This window comes from Rhipicephalus sanguineus, chromosome 5, assembly GCF_013339695.2.
Source record: "Rhipicephalus sanguineus isolate Rsan-2018 chromosome 5, BIME_Rsan_1.4, whole genome shotgun sequence".
NCBI classification, from domain to species: domain Eukaryota; kingdom Metazoa; phylum Arthropoda; class Arachnida; order Ixodida; family Ixodidae; genus Rhipicephalus; species Rhipicephalus sanguineus.
Window position 1 is genome coordinate 97,659,498 of NC_051180.1, and position 24,416 is coordinate 97,683,913.

The 24,416-nt window shown below is 46.1% G+C and overlaps 1 protein-coding gene across 3 annotated transcripts in view; it reads left to right on the forward strand.

Moving 5' to 3' along the window:
• LOC119394051 (nonsense-mediated mRNA decay factor SMG9) overlaps positions 1-24,416 on the forward strand; it is a 51,978-nt gene that overhangs the window by 25,948 nt on the left and 1,614 nt on the right. The window contains exons 9-11 of one of the 3 annotated variants that reach the window (XM_037661272.2): positions 7,505-7,602; positions 8,484-8,591; positions 20,819-20,914. In XM_037661272.2, coding sequence (XP_037517200.1) covers positions 7,505-7,602; positions 8,484-8,591; positions 20,819-20,914 — 302 coding nt within the window. The remainder of the gene's footprint in view (positions 1-7,504; positions 7,603-8,483; positions 8,592-20,818; positions 20,915-24,416) is intronic. The other 2 variants (XM_049415605.1, XM_049415604.1) reach the window with 2 other exon arrangements.

Consider the following 24,416-nt stretch of genomic DNA (forward strand, 5'->3'; position numbering starts at 1 on the left):
TCTCAGTCGCTCGCCAACGTTCTGTGGATGATCCACAAGGACAGAGAGGAGGCTAGGGAGCGAAGACATCAAGAAAGATGGCCCTCATCGGGCAGTTGTTTTCCGAAAAAAATTAGATGTATTGACAGATGCCAGAGATTGCACATAGTCAGCAAACATAAAATAGTTTATTTTCTTCATCGTTGAGGGAAAACGTAATAAAGGTTTTTTTTTTTTGTGTGTGTGGGTTCGTCTAGCTGCGTCCGCTCGTTGCATCTTCAGCGGAAAGAACGTATCAACTTACATGCTTTTTCGCATCGTCTAGCAGATCGTGATTTCGGTATCATCTGTGGCACTTGTTGTCGCCTACCGGTTTCCTGACCTCCGAAACTTTTAAGGAAGAAATAATTCGTTGTTGTTTCGTTGTTTATTCGTTTTTATTGTGTACAAAACGAGCTCACATAATACATACAGCATCAGGAGGTCCCAAAGTGAGACACTGTCAGGGGGACCTCCTATCAATAGTATGGTACATAAAAGGTAAGTAGCAGCAGCAAAAGTTAAAAACTGCGAACAAAAATAAAAAATGCATTCAATAGAGAACAATGAATAGTGAAATAGAAAAAGTTAATTTACCAGAACAACATTATACAAAACTAAAAAGTACACAAGTAGGAACACGAAACAAGGAAGTGATAACAATAACAATAGTATCTGGGGTTTAACGTCCCAAAACCACGATATGATTATGAGAGACGCCGTAGGGGAGGGCTCCGGAAATTTCGACCATCTGGGGTTCTTTAACGTGCACCGCCTAAATCTAAGTACACGGGTTTCGAACATTTTCGCGGGCCTCGAACATTCACGGGCCTCGAACATTTTATTATACTCTAGCAGTAAACATGGCCCTAAGGTCTGCTATAATTAACAACATAATTAACATTCAGTTGAAAGATCGCGCCAAGGCGCGCCTTTTTTCCTGCCCGAGTCGCCTCAGCAACCGAGTGGTGACGGTGCTATCTTGCGTGGTTTCCTCGTCGGAGCTGTCATCCGTCCCCGACTCGTCATCCAAATCCTGTTCCCCGTTCATGATACATATGTTGTGCAGCACGCAGCATGCAAGCATGAATTTTGTTGACCTCTCTGGTGTGTGAAACTCGAGGTACAAAAGTTGCCGAAACCTACTCTTGAGAACTCCGAAGGCGTTCTCGATACGCACGCGCGTTCGGCTTAGCCTGTAGTTGAATCGCTTTTCCTCGGCGGTCATGTGCCCGTGGTCGCGGTACGGCGTCATGATATACTCACGCAGTGGGTACGCCGCGTCTGCAATTATATGGAAGCGGCCAGCCTCGCAGATTACAGGCAGCTTTGCGCTCACAAAAGATAAATCATAGACGTTTGAGTCATGACAACGACCCGGCGGTCCGCAAAATACATCTAAAAATAATCTATCTGCATTGCAGATTCCCTGCAGTGTGTACGTCGGGGTGTCGTGCCTGTCGACGAAGCTGGCCTTGACTTTTTTGTTAGGGCACCGGGTCCGAATATGTGTCCCGTCCATTGCGCCAAGGACGTTCGGGAATCCCGCTATCTGAAATAAAATACAACAGGGAACAGTAATCATTGGTAGCGTGGACCATGCGTATGTAATAGTGTCTAAATTTCCAACGTGAAAACTGTTGAGGCGAGCGCTGCTCTTTAATTTTGCTGACCGTTAATAAAACCGTGATGAGCTCTTGCCTTTAGATACTGCAATTGGCATGCGCGTCAGCTTCGCTTACGTGGGCTGACCGTATGCTGGCCCTTGCACAATCGTTCATGCACAGAATACATACATACCGCCTCAAAGCAGACACTCGTCTGCTGTTTCTCCTCTTCTGTGAGCGGCATCTTCAGGTACTTAGGAGCAACAGCCTCGAGGAAGTCGGCGACCCGGTCCACCACTTCATGGAGCGTGCTCTCCGACATCCCAAATAGCTGGGCTACAGATCTAAATGTGGCCTTGTTCCCAGCATACCTGTAACAAATAGGTACATCCAGATCTCAACTGAAAATGTCCTCGTGACTACATTTTTCGTAGCTTATTATAATTGTTTTCAACAACGTTTGAGCATTCTAATGTAAGCGCACTCTCACCAAAGGAAAGCTAAATGTGTTCTTCGGCACTCTTCTGTGGCGTCCCGCCATGTGAGTGGTTCTTGGGGTATTGGGGTGAAGCAGCGAACTGCCTCGTCAGCAATTCGCAGGTACTGCGACTCAGTCTGAAGTGTCTTCTGAACTGGAAAGAAATAACGAAAACAAACGTTACAGGATCAAACGTCGAACCTGACCCAACGGCTTTGTACCTCTTCATCATCGAACGATGCCACAACATCAGCGACGAAGTTGTCCACCTTTGGCCGCTCGCGTCGATGTTCTTGGATGGTAGCGATGATTGTGTCGTCTTCGCTATCCGATGAGCTACTCGATTCTAGCAGTACAATTAGCTTTTTGCAACACGCGGCATCCATCCTGACCGTCTGCGAAAAATGCCCTCTGAACTGCGCGGCCCTCCTGCTACGTCGTCTGCTGCCGCAGTGTCGTCTGCTAGAGCGCGCTGCACGACGGGATTGCACCGCGCTCCACCGTCGATCTCCGCGGTGGCGCGGTGGCGTGCACTCGTGTCGTGGCCGGCCCAGCCGAACATGCGGCACCGCACGCGTGGTGCCCAGACGAACGTACGGCACCGCACGAGTGCGCAGAATACGCCACGAGTGCCGCCAGCCGAAGATGCCAAAAGACAAAAACGATGCAGGCTACTTTGCTGTCCAAACAAGATGGCGGCTCAGCGCAATGCTCGCGTAGCTCGGATCTCGCCGGTGTGGTCGTCTGTACACCAGTAGGCGCTTTTACAGGCGCTCAATGTAAGCTACGTTAATTTTTTCATAGGTTTGAACACGAAAGAGGCTAAAGAAAGAACATTTACGTTTGTTTTTCTTAGCTTTCTCTTCTCGACGCTAGGTGGCACCACGTCGCGTAGACGTCTTCTAGACGCGTTCCATTTGTCGGACAACATGACCTCGATGCTGTCTTCTAAGCTGTCAGCGTAGACTGTCTGCGATGCTGTCCAGAATTGGAACACAGCCACTCATTGCTCTTTGCGCCTTCCTCCTCACTCTCGCGCCTACCCCTCCTTTTCTCCATCATTTGCGTCTGTGATTGGTGAATTCGTTGCACGTGATGCTGTTAGTGGATGGTGGTGATATTTATTATAAAGCAAAAGGTTCAAAACGAGTGCGCATGTGCATATGGTTCCAGTCGGATTCTTGCCGCGACGAAAGACGAAATCGTATCCAAGACAAGCTGTAGAAGAGGAGCGTTCCAGTTGACGCCGTGAAGTGTGGCTACAAAACATTTGACGCGAGGACTTCCGTGCAACGCCGTAGACGCGGCTTTGCGAGGCGAGTTGATTTGTCGCCTTTTGTTGAAACGCTACAGAACGCGCGTCTAACGCGCTTCTAGTACGTGAGATTCGTTACAAATATTTGTGCGTATGCACGTACAGTTGAATACAGCTGAAGTGGCTGCACTTTCAGGGACATTTCATGCCAGACCAGTTCGAGTCACTTGCTCTTGAACGCGGCGTATACAGGCTCAAACGCGACGCTGTGCCAACGCTTTTTAAGTCTGTTTCTGGTACTTGCCGCTGATGGTAGGGCGACGACAATCGTCGCAATGTTCATCACTTCGGGACACCAAACTGGTAGAACCCCACTTGTCGTTAAGTTGCGTGCACCCGCATTGCGGTGCCGCGATCTCTTCCGTAGTCACCCAGATAATAAAACATGCACAACGATTACCTGGCATCATGATTGCGAAAATGGATGTATTTTTCCAGAAAAAACTGTCATCGCAATGCTGCTAGTCAAGCGTTCGTTCTAGTCTGGCCACGGCTTTTGCCCGTGTGCGCACAAGCGGCTATGATCACTCGTCACAACGTCACAACAAGGTGCTGCCCTGTGGTCAGTCAGGATCACAGGATCCAGCAAGAAGCACGTTAACTGTGCCACATCATATTCATGAGCCAAACACATTCGGAGAACTGGAGGAACCGGGACGAACTACGACATACGATGCGAGACGCCATGGATAATGGTGTGAAATATAAAACTATAACAACGTTGCCAGTTGGGTAACACACATCACGCTTCTTCTTATGTTGTACCGCTTATATTCAACTAAGTAACCTTTTATCCTACGTCTCATTTACTTTTCATTTGCTATAAATATATCTATCCACCGTAATAACTGAACACAAACATTCCCTTTTTTATGCACGCTTTGACCCTTCTTGGGGGCGCTCCAGGCAAATAAGCGAGGAGGAAAAGGAAGGGTGTCGCTACCTTGAAAACTTGTTTTATCTAGGGACCTTAGTGCAGCATGTGCCGACTGTGAGCATGTGTTGCTCGTATCTCGTAGAGTAGCACAAGTTAGCGGTTGCTGTTCGTGAAGTACGGCCTGTTTTTCTATCGTTTCCCGATTTGTTGAAGGAGATGGTGTCAGCGGATGTCGTCGATTTTTGAACCGCTCTGATGAATGGCGTCGACGGGAAAAAAAGAAACTCAGAGGTGGTGCTTTGTGCCAGGTTGCGACGGCGGCTACAAGTCCTGCGGTGAAAAACTCTCGTGCACCTGCCCGTAAAGATGAACTTGAGAAGTGGGCACGTGCCATGCCAAGGGCCGACAAGCCACTGCAAGAGAATTCTGCAGCTTGCGAAAGGCATTTTGACCCAAGGTACGTATGGAATTCGCACATGTTTAAGCATATAGAAAAGTTGAGGTTTCCACAAGTTAACACATTGGCGTGTTTAACGGCCCGGTGTGACACACGGGTCATGAGCAGCAGAACTGCAGTGGAAAGAGCCAGACTAATTCAGATGATCGGTTGTTCTTGATCTCACATTGGCATCTTGCTCCATGTGGGCGAATTTTGCGTTCCGCCTCCATCGACCCGCGGCTCGATGTGTGTCACCTAACGTTGCAGCACTAGCACATATTGTTTCGTTGCTTGGAAATCCGAAATGTCTTCATTACAGAGGATGTGCTCACTTTTTATTATGTTTTTGCAGGTTTATCATGAGACACTACGCGCACGTTGTGAATGGAAAGGAGGTTCACATACCACGCGATGTGCCTGCCCTTAAGGAGAGTGCTATCCCAGCAATTTTCCCGAACCTTCCAAAGTACATGACGAGAACTCTGCCAAAAGAGAGGAAGAGGAAAATGGGACAGTGCTCTTCCGTGCCTGCAAAGAAGAGCCGCGAAGACATTGACGATTCAGCACGCGAATCGGTCCAGCTCACTCCTCATCACGAACTGGACATGGTCAACGATGAAGTACCTTGGAAACACTTCATTTTTGGTCTTCGACTACCATCGGGGTATTGGGCACGTCAGACGTTCCAAGCCAAAAACATAGCGAGTTACCAAACAGCTGAACATCATAAAAGCAAAGTACCTCCTGTTGCCTTCAACAAGATAGCTGTGTTTGAAATTGAAGAGCGAAATTCACCCTCCTGCACCATTTTCCTGGCTGGTCGCCTTCACTGTCGCGCACCTTTGAGTCCGAGGAAGAGGCCGAAGAGCTTCTGGTGTATGCACAAAAACTTTGTGTGTTGTAGAGTTGGAAAGACCAGCGAGTTTAAGCGATTGGATGTGTCTGACTGCACAACATTGTCAGCAAATGGCCTGTTCTCCGCTGTGTGTGATGGATCTGTGTCACGAGGTATGTTGTGTTTTGGTACATACCTCTTGGGCATCACAAATGTGCAAGATTATTTCATATACTTCACATGTCGCCCATTTTGGTGTTTCTACCAGGTATGCCGGCCCATATGCCTCAGCGGTGTTTGAAGTGCAGAAAAGTGAGGCGCCCTGTGTTATGTAATGTTTTAATGTACTGTTCCCAATAAACTTATATCAAGCTACCAATCTTGTACTTTATTGCATTCTTCTACCGCACTGCGTAAAAATTGCATCGACTTCCGCTCTTAAAACTACTATTACAATCGAAAATGTTTAACAAATCTGCGCGCGACACAAGCAGGGTTGTTCCCACCTACAGGTCTGCGCGAGGGATTCTTCTAAACTACTTTTCGCGTGACAAGCGCGCCCACTTCGCAAGAAGTGGCCGCGATCGGCTCCGTGGTCGGCGCTTGTGGATTACACGTGAAATTATAGCGCTGAAACATTTCATAAAGTTTCTTGACGTCAACAACATCATTAAAAACACTACGGCGGTAAAACTGAGCGCTGTCGAATCATTTGCCCGCCCATAGGCAAGCAGACGACGCGAGAAAAGCACAGCGCCCCCGCCATCAGCGCCACCGCGCGGCAGGAACGCGCTTTTGGGCCAGCCTCCGGAAGCCGGTCATCACACCTCCCCATTCTAGCCACCCTAGCAGCGCTAGCAGCGCGGATACGAACTCGGTTCCTCGGTTTCCCGACTTTTTTCGCCCGGCCGCAGTGTGTTTGCGTGCCAGCCCGCGTCATCGTAGGTCTTTTTTTTTCTCGGACAGTCCAGCAAAGCGTCGTACGAGGCGGGGCCGGCGTAAAATTGCGTCGTACAATTGAGGTTTTTAATACATTATTTCTATGGGGGTTTTGCCGGGACCAAGCCAATTCGTCGTAAAACGCGGGTCGTCGCAGGACCGGGGGACGTATAATCGAAGTTCCACTGTATATGCAGGTAGTATTGTATCGTGATTTATCGCTTGACTACGCTAGGCAAAGATGTTCTCGTTAGTACCATCTGGCGGGTCAGAACTTTGTGCTAAATATAGGCCGGTCTACTGGGGTTTAGATATTCTTCACCCGATGACGAAGGCAAAGTTGAAGACATTGACTTCAAAATCTCAGTCGTCATCATCCGTTGATGTTGTTCCTATCAGCATAACGCGTAAGACAGATGTTTAGATGAGGAGAACTAGCACAGTATTGAACACTTAACTTCTGTCACAGCAAAACCTTTTGCACGCATCACGTTTTCCGCTAGCAGTATGTGAAATTGGGCAGATTTCCACCGGTTCTTGACTTGCCTGTGAAACATGTGAATTTGGTCCCACTAATAACGCCTTTTGATATCTGCATTCTTTCCACCTTGTAGCGGCAGAAGTTTGCTAGAAATATCGATGCTTGAACTGGAATCCTGATGCGTTCTCTCCACATTGGAACATCACTAAAGAGACTTTCTTTTTTATTTGCTTATACTCTGAAAACGAGAAGCTTGAAAGCATGATTGACATGCCTGAACGCAGAAGCACTGGTTAATCATTTTCACAATGTTCAAACTCACATTTCTTGTGTTTAGGTATTGTATTTTCTTTTGAACCGAAACGCACGATTTTGAGTGAAGGATAAACTGAAAATTAAGTAAATTTGTTATGCTGTGCATTTTATTAAATTGCGGTTCGTTATTGATGTTTGAGCATTGATGGCTTGATAGTTTGCCATTAGTTACGTGCCATGCTTTTTTTGTCATATTCTAGGTTTGTGCTGACAGCTGAGATGCTGAAGCCGACAACTTCGTCGCATGACCAAAGCCGCAGCAGCAGTGAAGATGTTGCTGAAAGCTTCCCTCACCTAGGTGCGTAATAATCTGAAGTTTCATTGCAAGTCCTTTCTATGAAGCCCTCGTGTGAGAGGTCAACTTATGACAACTACTTAGGGCTTCATTGTTTAATTGCACGTTTAGTTGAGGAAGCAGGAATGCACACTAATGTTGAACGCAGTCCACATGTTAAGGGCAGTCGAACTTGTGCAATGAAGAATCTTGTCGGTGACTAGTTTGTGTTAAAGTTTCAAACTTCAGTATGGCAATGTTTCATTGTAATGAAGTAAAGGGCCAGTTGTAGTGAATTTTTTATGTCAAGGCTTAGCTCTATTTCACGATCCCGTTTGAGTTTGATGTATGCTTTGTTGACTGTATATGCAGGTGTGTCCAGCCATTCATTCCAATGCATTTGATGTAGTTTGTTACAAATTTCTCTCCTCTGTGCTCGAATTTGTATATCTGGGTGAAATTTCTGAAGTGGCTAGTGTTCCAAGGTTAGGAAAACATTAGGGTACTGTCTGCGCCTTGTAAATTCAGAACATAAATCTTTACTAACATTTATGAAATTCTGAAATCAGTTGTTACCCCTGAGAGAGATCAAAAATTTCATATCTTCTACAACGACAGAGCACGCAGTCACTACTATAATTCACACTGGCCCTGTGTGGACGGATAACCACAGCTTTCGACTAATGAAAAATGAGAAAAAAAGCTGAAAAGAATGACCTGGTTGTTTAAAAGTAGAAAATAAAGGAAACGTCTTGTGTAGTTTCCCTCCCTTTCCTTCCTGAAGTTGCAGCGGTAGTGTGAAAAGGTTATCACACTTGAATTTCTTTTCTTTGAAATATTCCTGGCTGTTAAAAAAATAGTCTTGTAAACGATCCTTCACACTGCTTCATTTCATTGCCTCGCAGTGTTTGTACAGAACAAATGCACTCCCGGCGACTTTTCTCCTGAGAATGTTGCTGCCATGAGCCAGACGTTGGATGCCATCTTTACCAAGTCGAAACTGAAGTACAAAGGTACCACTCTGCCTTACACCTTTAACACCTTTAAATGTGACATCAACTTGAGATTGACTCATCTGTATTTGCTATTTACAGAACATAAGGAAGAGAAACCTAGTCAATGTGAACACTTGCCAACATACTAAAATTTGGTATGCAGTAAAAGCTAATTAATTTGACACTCGTTAATTTGGAAAATCGGATAATTGAATGTGTTCTCTGACCCCGACCAGGCTGGTGGCGGCAGGAAAAGTCATGGCTACATGGCTACTTTTTGGCTACTTTCTTCTTCCCTCTATTTGTGCCACATTATAAATATCTGGTGACGTCGCAGCCACCGCCATTCGATTATGTGGCATCAAAACATGGCGGCCAATGCGTGCGTCTAGCTCCCAAAGTTGAACTGAGCACTAGCATTACACAGAAAATGAACATTCATTAAATGAATGGCTCAGTTGCCTAAGCTGTGGTAGAGAGCAATAGTGGAGGTGATAAAGTAAATATTAAAAAAAAAAAACTATGCTTTTATAATCTGTCAGTCGAGCAGGCCTCGCCCACAAAAGCAGAAGAAAAGGCCTTTACATATGGGGCTGGGACTCAACGAAAACTTTGCATGGTGCTTAAGCAGGGACCCCTATTGCTAAAAAGGACTTTAAACCGCATAATTGGAAGAGGACAGGACAATCAAAATTGCTCCGCATCTAGGGCGCTCTGCACTCATGGACATTAGAAATGAGATATCCGACGAGCTGCTTGTCATTTCGTAGTATTAGGTACGCACTCCCTTGTGGTGGAGAGGGCACGAAGCATATACACACGATAGCTAAGGAAATCAGTTCCAGCCTTGAGGAAGACAAGTCCACTTGTCGAAGCGTCGGCTCGAGCACCCACCCCCTGTTTACGGATTTTTTCATGGGTACGCACTGTGACTCTAGAATATTACCGTATAAACGCGTGTAAGGGCCGCACTTTTTTTTCAAGAAATGAGGGCCAATTTTCAGGGTGCGGCCCATACACGCGACATTTTTTTTTAAAGTAAAACCGCACCAGTTAGCGAACGAAGAGCGTTTATTGCAGTATACGACATTTCTTGCGACATACGTGCTCAATTGTCGTCACTCGGCGAGTCCTCAGACTTGGAGTCCGAGATGAGATGGTGTGCTGCGAAGCGCCGTCACCCCACAAGCAGTCATCTTCCGTGCCATCCAAGCTGTTAGATATCCCGGCGACTTTAAAACTTCGGGACACAATGTCCGTCGACACCGAGCTCCACGCAGATAGGATCCACCCAAGTACAGTCGCCAAGGCTAGTCCCTTCACACGCAGCCTGTCCGTTGTGAGTGCAAGACCATCATTCCGCACTACAGTCACATAGCGGAGCAAGTCTTCTTCCAAATCGGGAAACCTGCACTGCTCTCCTCGGAAAGCGCGCTTAGTGCTGTTGGTGTTTCACAAGGCTCCTTTTTGAGCACACCAACGTCGAACACACTTCTCGTCAACGTCGAATTTTCTGCCGGCGGCACGTTTCCCATGCTCCAGAGCATACTCGATCACCTTCAACTTATAGCCAGCAGTGTAGCTATTCAGGTACTTGCCCATCTTGCCAAAACGTGAACGCCGTGTAGAAAACAAGCTAGCACGAAGGTCCTCGAACAGTGCAGAAAACTACAGCAAATGGCTGGCTGAACTGTACCGTGAACTTACAGTGTACTAGAATGGGGCAGTGGGCTCACTGCCGTATCCCTGCGCCGCGCCGCCATGGCCCTCTCCGCGTCGACAGCCTGGGCGCCCGCCAGGGGCGCTGCCGCCAGTTTCTCCTGAAAACTTCTCTTGCGGGGTGCGAAGCGCGTCCCCTGGTCGGGGTTACGCTGGTTACGATGTAGTTCTGGGGGGATCAACAAACGCGGAGTTGAAGGCGGTAAGAGGGCCACCACAATGACACATAAAAGAGACCACAAAAAAAATATAGAGGAAGGAGGGGGTCGAGCATTTTATTCTTCTTTTAAGCTGATTCCCCTGCAGCGCATGTTCACGCCATTCATTCGTTTGAAGGACCTTTGTCGATCGGCACCATGCGTGCCGCTTTGCTGCACTTACGTATGCTTGTTTTTCTGAAGGATCGGCATTTGTGTCTGTCCGCAAACTGCAACTGTCTCAAAGACGGTCCGCCGCTGCATCTGGACGGGAGGGACGCGCTACAGCCTCCGGCGGTCGTGCACATAGGGCATGCAGCGTACGTGCAAAGAAATGGCTGGGGCAGCGTTTGACAACAAAAACATTTGGACCCAACGAAGCTAGGAGTGACCGCGTAGTCAAGTGCGGTAACAATAAAAGCAAAAAAAAAAAATCAGGAGGGTGGTGACAGCAAAACCATATACGTACTCGTGTACAGAAAAAGGAGATGTAGAGGGGAGACTGAAGTAGCTGTCATTAGGAAGCGGGAGACCCGTAGGGATTGGGCTCCTTTTGGGATGCTCCAGTGCCTGTTAGGTCAACGTCGTCGTCGGCTGTTTATTGGTCGTGACCATTTCTGCATTGTTAATCATGGCAAGCATTTGCGCATACATAGGCAGGGGTTTGTGTAAATAAAATCAGAGCAGACGTCTATCAGGCCAGGAGGAGGAGCAAATCTGCCTGCTCATTGCCGGGTGTGCGGCTGTTCTCCTGATCTGAAAGGCACGCAAATTATTGATAAGGGAACCACGCAATTAATACGAACGGGAAGTGATTGAAGTGCAAATCTGGAAACATATGGTTCGAACAAATGCATTACTGTATCTGTCACTATCAAAGAAAGAGATTGCTTATTTTAAAAAAAAATGTGGTTACTGATGTCATTCTCTCTTATTGTGAATCACACGTGTTTTATGTACGATGCATACGCACTTGGCTTATCAGGGAACGTTATGTGGTTTCATTAAACCTGTTGCTAGTTCCAGCGAGTGTCTTCTCTTCTTGTGTAAGCGTCCGTAAGCTGGTTTTTTCGTTTCTTCAAGTATGTATACCAACAGGCCCAGCAACAGATTCTCCTATTACACAGACCAGCTCATATATGCCAATAAAAAAAAAGAGAAAAAGTGAGGCGTTGTTGCGGGGCTCAAAAGGCGAGGGTGAAGTCGCTATATGATCGTTACAGCGGCGAAAGGGCATTGAAAATCGTATCGATCAGCAGGACAAAAAAAAAAAAACTTCAACCCCCCAATTACATGCCCTATCTGTTACTGCAGCGGCTACGTGGATGAGCATTCATCTATGCAATAGCCGCTTAAAACATTGCCCACCCTTCGTAAATCAGTCACAGCGACATTAATTTATTTCACAACTCACAGAAAAGTTGCATCAAAAGAAGCTCCGTGTGTTGCGCAAAACAGCAATGCGCGCTAGCCGCGCCCAGCAATCCGCCGGAAAGTTTCAGGTGACGCTGGGAGCCGCGCCGCCTGTCGGCGGCGACATGACGTGCGTCACGCTCCGCCGCTCAGTGAGCGCACTACAAACTTCTAGAACACTGTACGTGAACTGCACAAACCGAACAACGCGAACGCCATGCCAAAGTTGGTGATGCTAATGCCGATATGGATAGCGCCGATAGCATGAGAAGCTAAAGATAAAATCCTGCTTTAACCTTCAGTTGGCGGGTCTATGAATACTAATACAGTCGAGCCCGACTATATCGAACCCGTTTATATCAAATTATCCCGTATATCAAACAATTTCTAAGCACGGTAAATTTACATTGAGAATATATAGCAAAAGTTACTGTTACATCGAACGAAAATAGCAACGACAACCGATATATCAAACTCCATATGCCTCAAAAGTGCCCCAGCAAGTTGGCTTTCCCTCGCGGTGCGGGGAAAACTGCCGGCACCACCCTAGAAAAAGTGGTTTAGACCCGGCTGTGCACGGGCGAACACCCCCCTCCAAAAAATGATCCTGGCCTGCTCGCTGCGCTTACAGCCAATCAGAGGCCGTCGTGCTTTCTCCGAGGCGCGAAGGCGGTACAAGTGAGCGCCATTTTTTCTTTCTTTATGCTTGCGTGCCTGCTGGTGCCTCTTTTCCTCGGGTCCTCATTCAGCGTGGTCCATGCTGGTGGTGTTGCCTGTTGGCGCTCTGTGATCTTTCTTGGCGCGCTGTCGTCATGGCTTGTGCAAGGAGGCAGAATTTGCCGTTTGCTGCGAAACTCGATGTCATAAATCGAGTCGAGTGCGGTGAGAAGTTCGACGTCGCCGCCGCGTACAAGATTCCAAGGAGGTTCCAACTGCTTTAGGCATGCCGGCTTCCGCATGCCTCCGTAGCTGACACCGCAGATGTTTCCGCCAAAGTTTGCAGCCAGCTGGCAGAGTTCCCGGTTGCTATCAAAGGATCGACATTCAACGAGTTCGTCAGTGCAGACGATGATGTCGCCATCATATGGCAGCTACAAGATGAGGACTATGTTGCATACGTTGTGCCGACCATGAGCCAAAGCGACAGCAATAAGGAAATTGACGATGGCCCGTTGCCTACATTCTCCGAAGGAATTAGTGCACTTGCGTTGGTCCGGCGCTATTGCGTGAATATGGAAGGTTGCGGCCTCAGCTGCTCCGACTCGGACAACGTGGAGGCGTGCGTGCTGACCCAGGCAGCGAAGTCGTTGAAACAGAAAATCCAAGACTATTTTGTTCCAAAGTAGGGCACGCAAGTAAGCCACCATATTAATAAAGTGCTTTTCTTATTGGCATGTGCCTTTGTGTCATCAAATCCTATAGCGGGCCTATATCGAATTATGCCATATATCGAACTAATAAACGTTTTTTGGCGAGTTCGATATACCCGGGTTCGACTGTAAAAAAGTTAAAATTTTTCGCCTACTTCACGAACATCTTAACACGAATAAAATCCAAAAATATATATATGTATACTCTGGTGACGATGATGATGGTTGCGTTTCCTTGCACCATCTATCGACTACGCCTAGAAGCTTACGCGCGTGCGCATTTTTAATACGTATTGGTTGAGGAAAGTGTGGGTGCGGCCCTTACGCGGATTTTTTTTTTTTTTAGAATATGCACTTCAAAAAAACGGGGTGCGGCCCGGGTGCGGCCCTTACACGCGTTTATACGGTAACTGCTCAGTTTTCGTCATCACCCAAGAAATTATTGTGAAAATGATTGAAGCTTATGCTTCAATCCTAACAACTGTGAGTTTGAGTAGTATACTCATGCCGTATACTTTACTTTATATCATGCAAGATGCATGAAGAGTGTCATTTTTACAAGAGTGCGAAAAACTTCATCCTGCACAAAATGATTGCTGAAGTCAACAATTTATGCTTTAATGTCAGCAATTCTGATTTTGAATTGTTCATGCTCTATTTATTTACATCTTCGCTGAAAGGCTTTGGCATTTAGTCATTTAAATAAAACGTGGAAGTTGTTTCCAAACACGCATGACTACTTTTGACTACTTTTGCTGTAGCTGGCTTAAGTTGGCTGTTTTTTGGCTAGTTTTTCAAATTTTCTGGCTATATTTTGTGTTTTTGATTTGACATCCCTGGCATTGTCAGAGCTCGCCGGAAGCGACGCAGCGTTGAACAGAGCAATATAGCCAGGCCAGGAGAAACGTCTGCACACACGATCGCAAGTTTGGTAGACACCCAATTGGCCAGTGGTGGGAGCATCGTGCGATTGCGAAAGAATAGACTGTCATAGATGCTAGGGAACAATGAGGATCAGTTCAGCACCGTGTGGAGTCATATTGCATCAGTATAAAGTGCCGTCGTGCAGAACAAACATACGGATGGAGCCATCCTGTTGTTCTGAGGTGAGGCGCTCCATAAAAAATCGCAAATATAGGTCGTGATACTGCTTGTCAGTGACATGTAGGAAGTCGCTGTGCAACAAAACACAGGTACCCGAATCGGTTTTGGTGGTGTCTGGTGGGTCGACAGGATAGAGGGAGAGGCAGTTGGTGTCCTTATGTAGCTGTCCACATTTGTAGGACACAGAAAATGTGTATTCTTGTAGGCGTAAAGCCCAGCGACCAAGGCATCTCGTTGGGTCTTTGAGTGAGGAGAGCCAACATGGTGCATGATGATTTGTTACAATGGTTGAATGTCAACTGACCAAGTATGGGCGGAACTTGGCAACGGCCCAAACAAGGGCGAGGTATTCACGTTCTGTGATCGAGCAATTACGCTCCGAGCGCAAAAGAAGGCGGCTAACATAAGCAATTACACGATTCATGTCCCGCTGTCATTGGGCAAAATACCGTATATACTCGTGTAAGGGTCGCACTTTTTCTTCGAAATGTTTGTTTGGTGTGGCCCTTGCATGAATCAGGCCAATGAGAGCTTACCAAAGGTCTGTACTGTTTCTGCAACAGTAGCAGAATGCAAGAGAATCACCAATGACATGCCAGGAATGATTTTATTACGATTCCATTTCACTATCGCTGTCCTCGTTCTCGGAAGAGCTCGCCTCGGTGTTGGCGTCCTTCCAGAGACGATCATCCTCAGTCCTGTTCATGCAGTTTGAAGTTCCAGTCACCTTGAAGCTTTTTGCGACTGTTTCAAATGACACGGCACACCACGCACTCAAAATACTAATCACATGGCTTTCGAACTCGCTTGGAAGCTTTTGACAAAGCGTCGTTCGGCGGCGGATGGAAAGCTGGTTACGGTTCACAAAACACGTAGCCCACCCCCGATTTGCCTTGAATTGTGCCTGGGGTATTTCCATGTGGCAAGCGATGGCCAGGGCTTTCACGTGTATCGTGTCAGTTGAGACAGCATAGCCATCCCTTCGAGTGCCTATGACATATTTGGCAAGTTCGCCTTCGAGTTCCGGGTATTTGCACTTTCCGCAAAACGCCTTTCTGCTCCTGTTGGTAGCAACGAGGGCATCTTTGCGTTTGATCTAGGGGTGTGCGAATATTCAAAATTTCGAATATTTTTCTAATAGTGTTTGCTATTCGATTCGATTCGCACTGGAATTTTACTATTCGAACAATTCGAACTTCCCCAAGACAAATACAGTCGATGTCCGATTAAAAGTGACCCCTACAGATTTTCAATATGCTTCACCTCATCACACCCTCGTATTGCGGCAAAGCTGCCTTTCAAGCTCCGCTACGGTCTCAAATGTATTAACTCAAGAAAACGCTGGTTCCATCATGGAGATGAAAGATGTGGCAGAGGTGGGGACTCAATTAATGCTGTTTTGGACCTCAAATTTGGGCAGGAAGTCCGAAAAATCAGAAGCCAAAGCTTTTTAGCATCCAAAATTTTGGATGTTCTTATATATCGATGTCTACGAGGCAGATTTGGAACTCCGGACTTGAAGGGAGCACACCCTTGTCCACCACATCAGTTGGACTTCCACAGAGGTTGAAAGAGGAGGAGAGGCTGAGAAAATGGCATCTTTGCCTGTCACGTGTAAAGTGTTGTCGGCAACACTTTGGTTGCACCAGATCATGTACATAAATACAATTCGGCCTCTACATTGCCTCATTCTTGATAAGACAACTATGAAACACCAACCCGCCAGTGCTTCATCAACCTAGCAAAAAGAAACACTTTCATGTTGCTATCTCATAAGAACATACTTAGGGATTCTCTGCAACTTTTTTCTGCAATTTTACTTCGAAGTATTCGAAAAATGTTTGAGAACTATTCGAAAATTATTCGATTCGATTCGCACTCAATCTTTATTATTCGAATTCGCTTCGCACCCAAAATTTTGCTATTCGCACAGCTCTAGTTTGATCCAGTAATGCATGCGCTTCTCATCAACGTCATATTTGCGTCAAGCTTCCTGCTTGCCATACTCCTCGGCATATTCAATCACTTGCAGTTTAAGTGCTGCAGTGAACGATCTCAAATACCGGCCCATCGTACCTCACCTGTGCTGGCTCAAACAGGGCTCACTACTACAGACGAAGTGACACCGACAACACCGATCTGAAGAAACACTGCGAAGCTACCCACATGATGCCAACGATGCGCCACACAAAGCAATAATGGCGCCGTCGAGGTCGGCGGAAGCAGAAAAGCTGGCAGCGCCATCTAGCTGCAGTTGAACTAACTACACCTTTCTGGCGGGACTTTTTGAATTTTTTGTTTTGAAATTTCCCCTCCAAAGTAGGGGTGCGGCCCTTACACGAGTACTATATATGGTAGCGCCAATGTCATGGTCACTTGCATATGTTCAAACTTCCGTGTAGGCAGACTGATCAAAATGGCCCAAAACAGGTGGATTTACAAGGTGACTCATAAGCGTTGAAAATGCCTGAGCTTGCTCTGATCCCCAACTGAAAGTGGTGTTCTTTATGAGAATATCGGTGAGAGGACGAGCAATTTTGGCGAAGTTCTCAATAAAGTGTTGGAAGTAGGAACACAGCCCCAGGAAACTTCGGACATCCAGACGTACGAGGAGGTGGAAACTCACGGACTGCTCGCACTTTGTCAGGATCAGGCTGTATGCCAGTAGAGTCTACCAAGTGACTGAGCACTCGTATTTCACGATGGCCGAAGTGACATTTTGCAGATTTTAATGTGGACCATTTAAAACCATGTAGAAGAGAGTCCATCATGCGTTGAAAGGAGCCGGGGCATTGCATAGTCTGAAGGGCATCACTCTGAATTAGTAGCGAGCATCTGGGGTGACGAAGGCCATCCTCTCGCGATCTCTTTCATCGACTGCGATTTGCCAGTAGCCAGAATGTAAATCAATCGGAAGAGAAATAACTGGCACCGTACAAGCAGTCCAGCGCGTCATCAATACGCGGAAATGGGTACACGTACTTTTTCGTGAGCTTGTTGAGATGGGGATAATCTATGCAGAACCTCCAAGTATTGTCCTTTTTTAACAAAACAACAGGTAATGTACATAAATCAATCAAAATCTTTTATTTTCACCATTTCATACATAAGGTGAAAAGGGGAGAACTGGAGAAAAAGCCAAAAGTTCTTCGGCTTGACAAAGCTCTGGTCCCCCGGGCAGACAGTGGCGAAGTTGGTTTCAAAACAATAGAAGAAAGCATGTTACAAAGTATAAAGCATTAGAGAAATAAGAACATTTCAACTGAATATAAAATAAACATTGGGATGAAAGGAAAGGAAGTGTATAAATTAAAAACAACTACACTCAAACCTCGATATAACAAACACGGATATAACGAATTATCGGTTATAACGAAGTAAATGAAGAATAGTCTTGTCATAGATACAGTGTTATAAGTAACGTTCATAACGAATTTTCGGATATAACGAAGGTATTTTCGTGGCAGATGTGACTTTGTTATAACGAGGTTTGAGTGTATACAGCAACTACAAAGTACAACCAAGAAACACTTTTTTATAACATAGAAAGAAAAGTACAATAACAGCAGCATGCTATCAAAAACTGCAGGGGCTGTATAATGTGCTTGGAGAGCATTTTCTCCACCTCTGTTTGTATTATGTGACCGCCGACACACGGCAGGGCCGCCTGTGGATGGGTGGAGCATCACCAGTGTGGATCAAATGGGCGACGATGTCATTTGAACCTAGCGGGCGATTTTAAATATCAAATATACCTTCGTAGGACATCAAAATGCGGCAGAGGGCATCAGCGTGAGAAGGTTGCAGGTCAGGAGCTATCATTTTGGCAAACTGGTCATTAGATGGTATCATTAGAGCTGAAGCTTGAGCAAACTCAGATGGTTGTTCGTAGGTTAGAGCAGAGGCTCTGGAGTTTTCCAAAGGGGACAACACAGTGAGAAATTAAAGACGAACCAAAGTTCAGGAGAGGAAGCCATGCACGATTATTGGTGAGCGATGTGATGGAGCTGGGTAGAGCTATTTGGCTCGCTAGCAGGACGTTGTAAAGTGGGGATACCATGTAATGACCATCGCAAAGTGGTTCGCATGAGGACATAGGTCGCAGGATGAGATTGCAGCCGAACAAATTCAGTACAGCGAAGTCGGGACTGCATGTCTGCTGTGGTTTCAGCACAGCACTGGGGCAGCTAAAACCTTAGGATACCAGTTGAGCAGTCAATAAGCACAGAATGAACAGTCAGAAAGTCCATTCCGAGAATCACCTCGTGAGGGCACTTCACAAGTACAGTGAAGACAACTAACATTGAATGGTCGGCGATGGTAACACAAGCGGCCCACATTCCCATCACAGCTGTTGCGTTGCCATTGGCTACTTGAAGGGCAGGCAACTCAGCGGGCATTAGCACTTTTTGGAGACTGCTACGAAGATTAGAGCGCATGACTGACACCTGAGCTCCAGTGTCTATGAGGGCTTTAACGGGTACAAGGTCAACAAAAACTTCGATAAGGTTTCGTCTAGGAGCAAGAGTAAACAGAGGTTTTGCAGTCAAAGTCGTCAACGAAGCCTCACCTCTGGGGGCTGCATTGGTTAGTTTCTCGAGAAGCGGCCTGAGTAGGATGGGGATGAGGGACGCCGAGATGTTGGCGAACAGGACTGACGGCGCTGTGGTGAGGGCGAACAGCTAGTGGTGAATCGATGAGCGGCAGGGCCAGCATTGGATGGGTCAGCTTGAGGTGACGGGGGACAAGAGTCGCTTTCGTAACGGCCGTCAGCATATGGTCGAGGCAAGGAATTCCAGCAGTTACGGCAATCGCGAGAGATATGGCCGATCCGGGAGCACACGAAACAAATTGGTCTGTCGTCCGGTGTTCGCCACTCAGATGGGTTCCGGTATGGATTCGCAAAATGCCGTCGAGGAGCAGCAGAGACAATGATTGGAGCGGTAGGGGTGGGATGGGGGCTAACGGTGGATGGGATATCCATATTCGCAATTTCCTGGCGAACAACAGCTTGAATGCGTGAGTTGGTGAAGTTGTCATGCATATGCGGACCATGAGAGCTGGGAGCCATAGCCTCAAGTTCGCGACGTATGACCTGCGTCAAACTTGGTGATGCTGGTGGATGCAACGGTGCAGGTTCGTTGCAGGAAGAGGTTGGAGCCGTATTAGGAAGCTGGTCGAAGCGTTGCACGATGCACTTGCTTTTTGCTTGCTCAAAGTGCCGGCACTCTTTAATGAGGGAATCAACCATTGTGCAGTTCATGCAAAGCAAAAAGTTGAATGTGTCGTCAGCAATGCCCTTCAAGCTGTGTCCGACCTTATCTGCCTCTGGCATGTTGTCGTCCGCTTTTCGACAAAGAGCCAGAATGTCCTGAATGTAAGAGATGTACAATTCAATAGACATCTGGGCACGGCATGTGAGCTCTTTCTGGGCTTCTATTTGACGTCCAATTCGTCTCTCGAAAAGATAGCGTAGCTTCTCTTTGCAGATGTCCCAACTTGTGAGCTCAGTTTCGTGCGTCTGAAACCACACTATTGTGGTTTCCCCCAGGTAGAATTTCACGTTCGCCAGAATAAGTGTGGCATCCCAACTGTTACTGCAGGCGATGCGCTGGTACCATGCCAGCCACTCTACAACGTCAACCTTGCCAGTGCCAGTGAATATTCCCAGTTCACATAGCGGAGTCCTGACATATTGCACTGGTGTCTGAGCAGCCGGGACACCGTCGGCAGCCATGTCAGTGGAACCGATGTGACATCCACTGCAGAGGTCTAGGTCCAGCTTTCATAGAGACTATCCCGCAGCTCCACTGAAATGTTATGAGTATACTTCCAACAGGTACAAGGCGTAGCATCGATGCGCTATGACCAGAGGAACACCATCCATCGCAACCCAAGACACCTCAACTTCTTCTTCGCCTGCCAGCGTACTTTTGTCTACAGTGGCACAAACACCTATGTGACAATATGCATTTTTGCTCTTTTTGATGTTTAAATCGCCCACACTGTCATGCATTCACAAATGTATTTTTTTAGCATCTAAATGATATTGCGTGTCTAACTACACACATAAAGCTTGTTTGTTCCCACGTTCCAAAAAGGCTCGGCTTCCTGGCTTATACAGTTACTTTCAGTAAAAAGAATACGAGTAAGGCGTTAGCAACGAAAAACCTCCATATAGAAAAGAAGCAAATTGTGTTATGTATTAAATGAAAGTTTCTTTTAAGCACTATGAAAACAACACATCATAGTTTTGGAATAGTGAGATTGAAAGTCTAGAAGAAAAGAAACCATCATATGGAAAAGGAGCAAATTGTTGTACATATTAAATAAATGGTCTTTCTAAGTGCTATGAAAACAACAAATCATAACTTTATGATAGTAAGATCGAAAGTGCTGTATGTCAACAGTGCACTCATCGTCTTTTCATTCTCATGTTCAGGACATATAAGTATGGATGCCTCAATGGCTCTTGGCAAGGAGAAGCAGCACCAAGGGCCAAATCTGTTCCTGCTTCCCAAGAGACTGTCTGAGCAAGGTTGGTACCAGCTGTGCTTATTTGTAACTTGCATTCTGGTGAATCAGTGAATCACTGGGACCAGAGAAGATCTATTGATAATTGCATGAGCGTTTCGAATGTGTTGAAGAGCTCATCTATGGCCTTAACAGTCAAGTGGGTGCTGCATCTTGGTCAGTACCAACTCATACGAGTCAGTAACAGTAAATTAATTTGCCAGGCTGAATAGGTAACTTGGAATTTTTGAAATCTCAAGTGCATGCAAATATTTCTGCAACATGTTTATTAAAAAATTTTATTTATATTGCCTTGTGCATACTGGGAGAAAGACGAAGGCAATAAAAAGACACATTAGAGAAGGCTCAGAGACAAAGAAGAGGAAGTCGCTAGCACGCAGTTATAAAAAGACCGACCTACTGCTGTTTGTCTCGGTCTGTGCATCATGTCCTCTGTTTTGACGGTGCGAAAATATGTATTGAGATCTTATTCAAGGTGTTCGGAGGGTGGTACAAATGCAGGAATGAACATTAACAAACAAAATGAAGCATGTTGCAGAAAGGAATCAATGGGAAAAAATATTTTATTGGTAGTGCACTTGTTGACACTAGTGCACCATAAACATTGTGTCCAAAGAAGAATTGCAGGAAAATAATTACCTTGCAAATGTAATTCACTCTCAGACATGAACGAAACATGCAACGTCAGTGTCATGAAAAAAGCACAAAAGCCAGCAGCTCTAATGCCTCACCCCAATCTACGATAAACTCTCATATGTGCTTCTACTATGTCTGCAGGCAACAAACCCAACTACACAAACATAAATATGCCATACATTGTTCAATGAACTGGATTAATGTGAACCCCTGAAACAAAGATGTACTTGGAAAGCTGAATGCTGAAGGAAATGTAGCACAGCTGTCCATGCCCTTTCATTTTTTTGTGACTGTATACAGTAGAACCCCGCTGTTACGTTCCTCACTGCTGCGTTTTCCCGGCTGTTACGTCGTTTTCCGCCGGTCCCGGCATAGCTCCCACAGGATACAATGTATTGGGAACCCCGCTGTTACGTCGTAACTGTCGGACCGTTCCCGTATGATACGTCGCGAAGTGCGCCCGGAGCCGACCGAGTGACTACCAAAGAGAGCGGCCATGACGCATTTTCACGCAGCTTGGCCTCGTTTGACCGTAATATTAGCCGCATGAGAGGCGCAAGCAACAGAATCTTTCAATTGATGCAAACAAAAGCATGGCCTTCGAGATTCAAATTGCAAAGATGGCGTCTATGACGTAACTGCTCGCGAAAGCAAGGCCTTCGAGATTGGCATTTACTGTTGACAAAAGCATAGCGTCTGAGATTTGCATTGCACAAACATGGCGTGTATGACGTAATTGCTTGCGAAAGCGAGGCCTTCGAGATTGGCATTCACTTCTGCCATCGCGTTGGCGTAGACTCATCATCATCGTTATTTGTCGGAGAACGGGAGGAGTTCGAGCTGGTTGGAGCTCGCATGGTCATGCGTGCGGTTCGCGGTCGGACTCGCCGCGCCGGTCGTGATTGCGTGTGCTTAGTTCTTTCATGCCTACAGCTGTTGGTGTTAAAAAAATCACATACGTTGATTACATTTCTGTGGATAAGGCCGTCCTAAGCTCCGCGTTTCTATTCATCGACTAGATCGCGGCTGAGCGCGCCAATTTTCGTGCTGCTCGTAAGAATTGAAATAAAATTCTGTACCACTAAATATTTTGCCGTTTTTCCTGTTTTTTGGCTCTTACGTTTCCCGTCTCTTACGTTTATTTCCTACGGTCCCTTCAAAAACGTATCAGCGGGGTTCTACTGTATTTATGCTGTACTGCACCAGAATTCATTGTCTTTACGTTTACTTGTAGTGCGGAAGCTTGTTGGCTCACTTTTGATTGTTATGCAGTTTTCTTATAGCCTCGTTTTGGTGTTGAATAAGATATTAAATGCGAAGCATTTCTTAGCGAACCCAAGGCACTTTGAGCGTTTCTATGTAGGTATCTATCTATATTTATCTATCTATCTATCTATCTAGTCGCCTATGTCTGGGTGCTCTTGTGATCGCCTCCTTAACATAGTGTAAACAAAAATTGGCATGGGAGGGCAAGAGGGGTTGATGAATATGACTGTTGGGTCATGACATGAATAACGTGAAAATAAAATCCTGTCTCGTACTTTGTCAGACCCTTTCTTCCAGACAAGTGGTGCACATACCTCTATACCACGGCCTGTGGTATACGTCTATGCGCCACATCTGAATGACAGTTTATATTCACCCAGAAACGACGAGTACAGAGATCAGTAATTTAAATGCGAGAGCGTTAAGAAAAACAGACACTTGCAGCGTTGACCCAACGAATGCAAAGAATAAAAATTAAGATCCCAGCAGGAATCGGACCCAAGCATTCTGTGTGGCAGTCAGGTATTCTACCAGAGAGCCTTGCCAGGTCTAGAAACTGCTTTGGAAAAAACCCTATGCAGGCATAATGTCGATGTAACGTCAATTGGTGGTTGTACTGCTGGCTATCTAATTTTATAACAAAGCGATAAGCACTACATATGTATTTGATAAGCCGTGCACAAGAGGACACAATCACGCAAACATAAAATGACGCAAACACAAGCGCTTGTGTTTGTGTTTGCATCATTTTATGTGTGCGTGATTGTGTCCGTTTGCGCGTTGCTTAATCAAATATCACGGCTCACCAACTAGCCCATCAGTGCATATTAACTACATGCGTGCTCCTATGATGCAAGCATCACGTCGGAGTAACGTCAATTGTGGTTCCAGTGTTGGCTCCGCTTTTCTAGCAGTCTAATAAACATTACATTTGTATTCCTATGATTCGGCAAGCTAAATGCAAGCATTGCTCGACCGCGGAGGAATACGCTAACGAAAGTTACGTATGATATTCACATCATCACACCGTAGCATGCATTTCGTTTCGGTAACACAGACATCTGTGCTCCAACGCGAGTGCTGATACTACGTCAGACCATAAGTTGCCATTTAAACTTCAATGTAGTAGGCGTGCCTGGGAAGCCCACGATGCGCACACAACTCCTCCATTTTACAAAAACACGTCGATCCACCTATAGTAACGCTTGGCTCAAGACCAAGAAATGCAGCATTGAACTACTGGCTGCCTGCTTCGCATGAATACGATTCCCACAAGGCGTGGGATTTGCCAAATTTTTTCTTGAACGAATATCATCTAGTCCGAGGTTAAACAGTAAATTGATGGCATTTTATGTGTCAAAACTAATGTTTGATTATGAGATATGCCGTAGTGGTGGACTCCAAATTAATTCTGACCACCTGGGATCCAGCCTCAGGCTTGGGATTCAGATGTTTTAATGCGATAGATCCATTCGGATAGCAATTTATGGACACTCCAGGTGAATTTTCATTGTTGCTGTAATGTCTTCATGATGTACAACTGCACCGAGGCTTTTTTGCACCCTGTGCAACATATGATATAGATGCAACAGAAAGCATGTGGT